This window comes from Podarcis pityusensis (assembly GCF_964106645.2).
Source record: "Podarcis pityusensis genome assembly, chromosome: 5".
In the NCBI taxonomy this organism is placed as follows: domain Eukaryota; kingdom Metazoa; phylum Chordata; class Lepidosauria; order Squamata; family Lacertidae; genus Podarcis; species Podarcis pityusensis.
Genome location: NC_138032.1, coordinates 66,087,700 through 66,097,643, shown reverse-complemented (window position 1 = coordinate 66,097,643; position 9,944 = coordinate 66,087,700). Strand labels below are relative to the sequence as shown.

The 9,944-nt window shown below is 47.2% G+C and overlaps 1 protein-coding gene across 1 annotated transcript in view; it reads left to right on the top strand.

Annotated features, from left to right (window-relative positions):
• The first annotated feature begins 8,426 nt into the window (after positions 1 to 8,426).
• PTEN (phosphatase and tensin homolog) overlaps positions 8,427 to 9,944 on the top strand; it is a 53,424-nt gene continuing 51,906 nt past the window's right edge. The window contains exon 1 of the mRNA XM_081004569.1: positions 8,427 to 9,234. Coding sequence (XP_080860695.1) covers positions 9,156 to 9,234 — 79 coding nt within the window. The 5' untranslated portion in view covers positions 8,427 to 9,155. The remainder of the gene's footprint in view (positions 9,235 to 9,944) is intronic.

The window sequence follows — 9,944 nt, the reverse complement described above, 5'->3', positions numbered from 1 at the left end:
AAGTTGTGCAGAAACTCTTAACTTTGAAATGACTTTTTAAAAAAACACTGCTGCATTTATCTGAAGGTATTCATGGGGTTTTTTTGCCCCCCTGCTGTCACTGAGAAATATAAGCTTACTGAGATGTTTAAAAGACCTTTGGAGATGTGGAAATGTGGGGTTATATTGGAATATTTCTTACAGTCTCTGCTAACTTTATAACATATAAAATTTTATTGCAACTTTTAATTGAAAGACATTGGAAGGTAGTTACCCATGATCCTTCAATGTGACCTCTGCAGATGTCCATCCGCATTGCTTTGGGGTGAAGTAATGACCACAGTTCTGGGATATATCAGTCATGAAGCAATGATGTGTGGTTTGAAATGTTAATTCTCCAGTCCCATAAAGCAGATTGATAGATGAGGCATAAAATGGTTCCAGATGCTGTGTTTTCCTAACTGTTCAGCTGTGCTCGCTTTCCCTATCTCTATAACCCGGAGCTATGTTATTGTAAGTAGGCCACCTGCAACTTCTGATTTACCTGCATGTGGAAGAATGCCCTTGAATGTATTTGTAAAACAGTATGTCACCACTTCATTTTATTTCTGAGTGGTTGGAAAGCTATGGCAAACTGAACTAGGTAGTAATTATAGAATTATTGCAACACTCTTGCATTAATCCTATTTATATTTATATTCTTTATTACTGTACAAGAAAATCAAGGTGGCATAGATGTCTGCCTCCCCTCTCCAGTGTATCCTTACAACAACCCTGTGAGGTTGGTTAGGCTGAGAGACAATGGCTGGCCAAAGATCAATTAGTGAAATTAACGGTTGAGTGGGAATTTGTACCCAGATACCCCCAGATCTGAATTTGACACTGTCTGACCACTACAATGTACCAGCTAGTTGCAAATTTGTATGATATATGAATAGCAAACTCGTTCTCTGAGTGTTGATCCTTGACACCATCCAGGTACAAGAGAGAGGTATCAGCAGACTTGTACAAGCCCCAAGATTTGCAGAAACATCCCACCCTTAGAAAAAAAAGACCCTAAGGGGGCAGCCCCCCTACCCCAAATATACCAATTCAGTGAGCATGCTCAGTGGCTATGAAATGTCGGTTGTCTGTTGGGTGGGTGGGGAACAGGAAAAGCAGAAGCGTGGGTGGCGGAAGGCACAGCAGATGGGTTTCCTGAGTGGTTTGTGCCCTGAATAGGAGTACTATACACAACAACTTTTGTTGCAGATCCCCTTGTTAAAGCTATATATTATGATATGAATATTATGTACAGTATGGGCACAATGCAGCCAAAGTTAAGTCCCATTTATTTAAATAGGAGATTTATAGAACGATCCTATGGGGCTTGTGAAGAGGGAGACCCATGAATGAAAACGTTTGTCCTTGGAAATCTCCCTCTTGCATGTTCAGAACTGCCCTTCACTCTTCTTGCTGTCATGCTGTAATGGCAAAAAAAGGGAATGCTGGATCCCAAAGTCCTCTCAATCCTGAGAAGGGGAAACAGGGGGCGGAAGTATCAGCTGATTTACTAATTTTCCCTCTCACTGGGACCATTGCAGGGAACATTTTGAGTGAAGGGGGCCCACGGATGCAAAGGGGGAGGGGGGGAGGAAAAACACTGCCTGCTCCCAATTCTATTTCAGATTTGTTAGTGCATCCACCATAACTCTTTCCTCCCCATACCAGGTAGGCTTGCTTAACTCTGACCTTGTAATCATGTGACCTGTCTTTTTTTTACTGAACGTATTGGAAGAAATTTGAAGAATCAGAAGGATGGACTGTTAGTTTACTTGAGCTGCAATAAGATGGAGCTTTCTATGGAGTCCACAGTGTGAACTAGGATAAGTACTAGTTAAGCAGCTTTACTAATGAGAGTTGGGCCTTGGCCAACTTTTAGTCTCCTCTTTTCCTTCTGGGATAATTTATACACTGCAGTTTTGAGTCTTGTGACAGACGTGGAATATATAAAATTAAATTCTGTAATAAGCTCCCACAACCTCCCAAAACCAGAGTAGGATATGAAAATCAAAATAAATAAACCTTTATGACTTTTCCATGTTTTAAAAACTCCAAACTAGTCACCTTTACCAAATTTTACGTGGAGCTGCCATTGAAAAGCATGAGGTCCAAAAGATTGCTGTCAGGTTTTTGTCTGGGGCTGTTTGGATAGAGCACATTACTATGTCCCTTTGTAATTTCCATTGATTTTCTGCTTGTTTGGGGGCTTAATTCAAGGTGTCTGGAAAATCCCTGAATGGCCTAGGGACCATATTCTATAAATTCATTCCTGAGAACTCAAGAGATCCTGCACTGGGTTCCACCATTGACTTTGTGAAAGAAGGCCATTTCATTTGCCATGTCAGGATTATGGAATACCCTTCTCAAGTAAGCCTTCCTGTTTTGTTCTGCTGTCTTGTTAAGATGTGGCTTTTAACAGGCAGGCTTTTTACTGTTTTTGGTGGAGACTGATAGATGTTGTTGGACTACCTACCATCCGACCAAGCCTACATACCACTGGTCTACATCTGCTAGACTACATCTGGAGGGCTACTCCTGGCTACTCCATAATAAAAACACTGGTTTAACTACAGTGGTCTTACTATTGTATGAAAATTGTCAGCCTTGCAGTTTGCAAATGGCAAGCTAATTTCCATTTAATATAGTTTATTATTATGTAATTTTGCACAGTCTTTAGTCTCTTTTGTTGACATTCCCGAAAAGAGAGTTGTGTGACTCATCTTGTCGTGTTCTGTAAAGTGGGTGGGGGAAAATGATGGGGGAGCTGTTACCAAACCAAACAAAAACTGGCTTGGAGGATTCTATTTCATCCCACTTGAGAGGCAAACAGTTCATTATAAAGCTCATACAGCTTTATTATTCCTGGACATTCCACTTTTACGGGACTTTAAATTTACACTGTGCTTTGCAAACACAGATTAAGATGTGTTCTTTACCCTGAAGAGCTTGCTATATAAATAGCTGCTGCTAAAGGTGACTTGTAAGAGAAAATCCTGAGTTGATACAATTTTGCCCCTAGCAAAGTTAATTTTTTTTAAAGGCAAGTATGTGTAGTAAGTCCCTACACTGTACATCTGATTTAATGTTTGTTCTACTGTTTCGTGGTTTTGCACCTAATGTCCAGCACAGGCTGAGCTGTTGGATGATAATATATTTAAACTGAGACAAACATTAAGTAGGCCTAGAAATTAAAGCCATTTGCCTTTGTTAATGTGGGTACTGAGACAGATTTCAAGTGGCGGGCTATATAGCCCATTATAGGTCTCTGAAGTATTTGCTTTCTCGCTATACCTCAGTTTTCTTAACTATCAGTTAACGGTCTTCAGCTGCTGGTTTGGAACATGCTACCTAGCATGGCTTGCACTGGTAGCATTGTTCCATCATTTTTGCTTTGGGATTTAGTTTTTATATAGGGAAATAATTGGGAGGTAAAAAGCAGGGAAGACAGGTGTACATAGCAATAATTGGGTTACATATTTTGGCCTAACAGTGATTTTGAAAAGGCTGAAAGGCTGAAGCAAGCGCTAGGAGGTTACTTAACTTTTACATCCTCACTGTAGATGTGCTGAGTTTTTGCAAAGAATGAAAAAAATGTAGCACTTACGCAGATGAGCCAAGCACCTAGTATGGGCCAGTTTCATTCTATTGCAGTAATCATATACAACCATTGAGGAGGATGTGGAGTGCATTCAACCTCCCTCTGAAACCTGCTGGTTGTTTGGAGCTAGTTATAAATGATGTACCAGAACTGCCTTGCTTGAGCTGTGATGTCAACATGCTGTGTTACTGCAAAGAAAATCAGACAGTACGGCTGTGAATAGGGGCTTCCCCTCTTCAAACACTTCAGAAATGTTTGTAGACAAAAATATGCAAATGGGACACCAGAGGCCTCATCTGTGACCAGCTTGTTCTGTTCTTGCCCCCTCCTTAGTTCCTGCCCCGTAACGATTCATTGTTACCAAGGTGAAGCAATCTCCCCCCTCCCAATCTTTTCTACCCTTGTGCAATCTGAGGCGTGCATTAAATGTGTCTCTAGAGGCTCCTAGATAGGAAATAACCTTGAAAATGCAAAACCATTTTTAATTAAAGCAGGTACAAATGATTTCAATGAATACACAATTGCACAATTCTCACAGTAAGCATCTGGAGGTAGAGAGGATGTAGGAGAACAATAGAGACCAAAGTATACCAGCACCTCCCTAGGAATAGCTGAAGTTGCCTTAGAAAAAACAAAATGTATGTGAGCATGCAATTATTTCCGAAATGCATGGTGATGAAGTTTCCAATTATGATATGTACACGCCACAGCAATTTCACACGATATGTTCAAGGCACAGAAGTTGGAGTTGGATCTTCTCTTTGAACCCGTTATTACATGTAGCATCTACATGCAGTTCTCAAGAGCTTAAGTTCGTGGGCTTTCCCAAAAAATATTCTTAGAACTCTACTTACAAGTCCAATAAAGTTGGACTGTGAGCGAACTCAAATGTTATTGTCTAAACAATTCCTTTATAGCAATGATGTTTTGACGACAGTAAGAATGGACTTGGGGTATTAGTGCAATAATAAAGACTGGTGGACTGATACTCAGAATAGCTATTCTCCTCACGAGAGCATAATGCTATGAGTTTGTGGGTGCCAGACATCTATAATACATGGATCCAGGAAGTGTTAGAATTTAATCAGGGCTTGGGATGTTAAACTGGATGCCAGACCTTTTAAATCCCTGTATCCAAAAGTGCTAAAAATATAAACCAGGCAAGCTTCAGGCAATCTCCTAATGATGGGCCATTAAGAAAAGAGCAAAGGAAAAGTGATAGGCCATTAAGAGAGCAAAGGAGAGGGGGGACTCTGTGCTAGACACCAAATGAGTAGGGCCCTTCCTCCAGCTTTTAAATAGCGAAAACAACAAGGTCAGAGTTGAGAGTTGGCTGTAATGTGACCCAAAGGAAAAAAAGGTTGCTGGCTGATGAAGGCAGAGAGCGCTGTGGCTGAATGCAAGGCTGTGGCTATGGGAGAAACAAGACCCTTCTGAGGTGTTAATGCTGTGAACCCCTCCATTGCAGGCTTGGGCTGAATATATATGTAAATAAACCACATAACATAAAGACACCACGGTCTCCACTATGCCTCATTTCCAAAAGGAAACATGCACCCCGTGTAAGCATGGAACCTGGAATGCCTGGAATCCTGCACCGTTCGGGGATTGGAGTGGTGTGCAGCAATATTGTTGTCATACAAAGCAGTCTCATGGCATGGCATGGCATGGCATTCATAAATGGTGTAGCATCAACTTAAATATCTACTGTCCTAAAGGTTTCTCCTTCATTCTAAAGTGAAATAAGTCTGTGAAAGTAGTTACAATGAGATAGCTACTAATGTGCAAAATAAGGAAATAGATGCAATTCCACTAGTTTTGTTTAGGAAACCACTGTGCTCTCCCCCTTTTATCGGAGCCCCAAGTGGAGTGGATTCCATAAGCAAACTATTAGCTGGTAGGAAGTTGCAACCATTATTATAAATGAATAAAATACATTTCTACATCTTTTGGAGAAAGGGGAGAAATCACAATCTTCATTACACTCTGATGTGAGTTTAGTAATAAAAATGGTAGGATAGTAATCAGGGTTTAAAAATAGTGCATGTTCTCTAGAGTGTTCTGTGAACCCTTTTAGAAGCACCTTAGCCTTTTTAAAATTCAAGTTAGTTTAAAAGCTTTTTAGGGATGTTTGATGAGGGAGTTCCTGGAAGGGAAGTAGGAAAACTAAAGTGTGCATATTAATGGTTCACAGCCACAGGTTATAACAGAATAACTAAAACGAGTAAAATCCAAGTGCTCATACTTTCTCATGATAGAAAGATACATTAAAATTCACCAAAGGCAGGAAAATTACCAAAGAACTAGCCAGGCTACCAGAGCACCAAGGCATGAGACAACCACTTAAGGCAGGAACGTTGCAGAAAAGCTAATGAATTCTCCCCATCTGTCCTCACAAAGGGAGATGGTGAAGGACCATCAGCTGAAAAATGTTCATCAGCCTGGGGGGGGGGGGGGAGACTGTAAACTGATGCAAAGCAAAGTACTGTACAGTGCTGTAAAAGACACAAGATCTAGTTTGCTAAAAATTATCGCTTGGCAACCCTCAATCTGCAGCATGTGCAAGATAAAATTCCTCATAATACCATGGAATCCTAAGGAACTGATAAATATTTTAATGCCTTCTCTAGTCCACATAATGAAGAACATTTTTAAAGGTTGGGAAAGCAGAGGTGTGTGATCAGTTTTGCTTTTCGCTGTTGTTTGGCTTTGAGTATTTCCCCACCCCTTCGTGCAAGCACTGAAGCATAGCTTGGGTGCCCTAACAAGAGGTGGGTGGGGCCGACTGGGCCGGTGGCCCTGGGAATTTTGAGGAGCAGGACAGCGGCGGGGTGAGGGCGGGCGTTGTGTGCGCTCATTGCAACTGCGGTTTCCTCTTCCAAGGCAATAGGTGGCGCAGCAGCCCTGGCGACCGCTGCATCCGTTTCTTGCCATGCTTCGCTGTTGAAGACCAAGCTCAGACGGAAGCCATGGAGCGAAGGGTGGCTGCTGATAGTTCGCGCTGCGTTGCAGCCACCTGGGGGCCACCGCGTTCAGGGCTGCTCTTGGCACTTCCCTGTATTCGCCCCGCGGCTTTTGATCACTACTTGCTCTTGCACGATCGCCCCGACTCGCCTGGCCTGTCTCCTCTTTTCCTGCAGCCACTTGTGACCAGGGCGACTTTACTGTCAGTTTTTTGAGCGCCGAGTGACATCAGCAACTAGGCACGCAAAGCCACGAAAGGCAACCCTTCCCTGTTAAAAGTTTACAGGTGTCTACAGGACTGAGAAAGAACACTTTATTTTTTAAAGATCCAGCACCACGCAGGAGGCTAAGAGCCACATTGTAAGGATCCAACGCTCAGCTTTGCACATAATACGCCCCGGCTGAAAGGACGACGCAGCCACCCATTTCGCCCACCGCTTTCTATCGAACAATGCTGCTGAAGGAACCAGATTTCCAAGGCCCAATCTGTTAATTTTACCAACATTAAAGCACACACACGCACATATCTGCAGACGTTATCAGGCGATAACCGTTGCAAACTTGCACCTGCTGATTTCTACAAAAACCAAACTACTGCAAAAAGCGCAAGAGCAGGCGAGGTCAGGCTACCCCCCCCCCCAGTCACTTTGGCTACCATATTTGCAAACGGCCCGGACTTCAGCGACAAGGTTTGCAACGGCCAACGTCTAATATCTCCAGTCCCTGTTACTAAAGTACAAAAAACCTGACCACTTAAGAAGAAGAAAAAAAGCCCCGTCGCTGCATAGGAGCGCGGTCGAGGCTGGCAGCAGCGGTGGTTAGGGAGACAGGGAAGCGGGAAGTCCCCCCGCTCCTAGCGCTCGTCACGTGACTCCGCAGGGAATTAGCCCGTCATTGAAATGAGGCAATAGTCTATTGTATCCTTCCGCCACTCAGTACGTGTGTGTGTGTGTGTGCGCGCGCGCTCTCTCCCTGTTCCTCCCGCTCTCCCCCCCCCCCCCGTTTGATCGGTTATGTCTCGGCCAGACCCTTCCGTGTGAGAAGAGCCAAACCTCCTCTCGTTAGGCTCTATAAGGAACCCGGACGGCGGCGGTAGGGGGAGGGGGTTGCTACTTGGCCAGAGCGCGCAGCGAGCTCGCTGGAGCCGAGGAGGCGGTGATGTGGCGGTGGAGAACTAATTTTTTCGTACGCGGCGGCAGCAACGGCGGAAGGACCTAAGCGAGGAGTGGTGTCGTAGCTCCGATTCTCTTTCTCTCTCTCTGAGTCTCTCTCCCCCCCCACCCGCTTCTTTCCCCCTCTCTCGCTGCCGTTCCCTCTTCTCCCTTCCCCCCTCCCTGCTTCCCTTCCCTCATTCTCCTCCTCCTCCTCCACCCCCCTCCTCTCGGAAACTGCAGCCATGATGGCAGTTTGAAGCTCAGGCGGTTGGCGCTGGGGCTCGGGAGCCACAGCCCAACGGCCGGGGAACGGTCGGACGAACTGACGGCAGTGACGCTCGTGGAAGCCGGGCGCGCGGCGGAGACGGCAGCAGCAGCGGCGACGACGCCGACGCGGGAGCGGCGGTGTGAGGGAGGAGGGGGGGTGGCGCTCGCTCGCGGTGACAGAGATCTGGCGCTGAGGCGACGAGGGAGCGCGCTCGCCCCGATGGACTGAGGGAGAAGGAACTGTAACGTCGGCGGCAGCAGAGAAAAGGAAAATGACACGGGGCAGCCTCCAGCCCCGCGCGCCCCTCAGGACCTGAGCTTGCTCTTTCCCTCTCCGCTTCCCTCCCTCCCTCCCTCCAGGCCCAGCCGCCTCCCCCTCCCTTTCCTTCCCCCCCTTTCCCCGCCTGCTGCCCCCCCCCCACCGGAGGTGCGAGCCAAAGGAGCACCGAAACTTTCAAGCCGGCCGCCTTCCGCGGAAAAGCCTCAGCCTGCTCGCCTGCCCGCCCGCCCGCCCGGCCCCGGTTCACGCGGGGTGCGGTGCTCGGCGGGGGGCGCGGAGAGAAGGAAGCCAGCCGGGGGCCCAGAGCCCCTCCGCGGCCGCGGAGCTGCTGTCACCGTTTGTGCTGGAGCGCCGCCGTTCGAGCGAGAGGGAAAGGGAGCGCGGCGGCGGCGGCGGTTCCTCTTTCTCGCCCAGCAGCAGCAGCGCTAAGGAGACTCGGGGCCCCATTTCTCCCCCGCCGCCGCCGCGCTCAAGGTATAGCCTGCCTGAGCTGAGGGGAGCCGCGCCAGTGGCGGGAGCTGCAGCAGCGGCAGGAGGACTTTCCTTGCAGCAGCAGCAGCAGCAGCAGCCGCCGCCTTCTGGCCAGGGCCCTTGTGCCGCTGCGGGGCCTTCGCCTGAATTGCCGCCGCAACCAGCAGCAGCGGGCCCTGTCCGCGGTGCCGCCGTCCTCGCAGCGCCCGAAGAAGGAGCAGCAGCAGCAGCAGCAGCAGCAGCATCGCTTTCCAGCCGCCGCCGCGGCCGCCCTCTTCATCACCGGCGGCGGGGAGAGGTGGGGGAACAGCCTCCTCCGCCGAGGCTCCGAGCCATCTGCGCCCTGCAGCCGCCGCCGTGCCTATCCGCGCTGTTCCTGAGCGGCTCCCGGCTCCCAGACATGACCGCCATCATCAAAGAGATCGTCAGCAGGAACAAAAGGCGATACCAGGAGGATGGCTTCGATTTAGACCTGACCTGTATCCCAAATTTTGTGCAGGCCTAGCCTGGCTGGGCCGGGGACGCTTTTCATTTTTTCTTCTTCCTTAGGGGAGGTGGAACCCATATGTTTTAAATTCCCCCCACCCTCCCTGTATTCCCCACCCCCACCCTCAAAGGAAGACCTGTGTCCCCCTGTCCCTCATCGCTTTCTCTCTCCCCATTAGGTAATACTTTCTTTCAAAAAAGCTGCTGTGATTCCCCCCTCGCCTCGCCTCCCCTCCCCCCTCGCTGATTTGCAGCAGCTAGAATCTGGCAGGCTCAGGCCTAGGCCTGGCACTAAAAGGCAGAGATGAAATTCAAGTGGAAAGCAGTAGTGCACATACAGCTGTTGCATCAGAATTATGCAGCGATTATCTAGCATGTTTCTTTCAGTGTCTTTTGTATAATGTGATACATGGTGTAGTGCAATCTAGGATTGCAGCTTCGTCTGTTTAAGACTTTACCAGTTACAGTGACAAAGATCTGGTTGGTTAGTTTGTAATGCCTTTTGTCTTCTGGAAAATGCTCCTTTTTGGAGTATAGAAAATGCACACTGAGTCAATTTACAGTACTTAGTGTTGTTCCTTTTCTTGCCTGTAGAATGAGTAGATTGAGGGTTGTTCATAAGTTGCAATTTTTGTGTTTTATCATAGCTAGTAAAATAAGACTCCTAAATGATAATGCCACATAGATTAATGCTTATTTATAT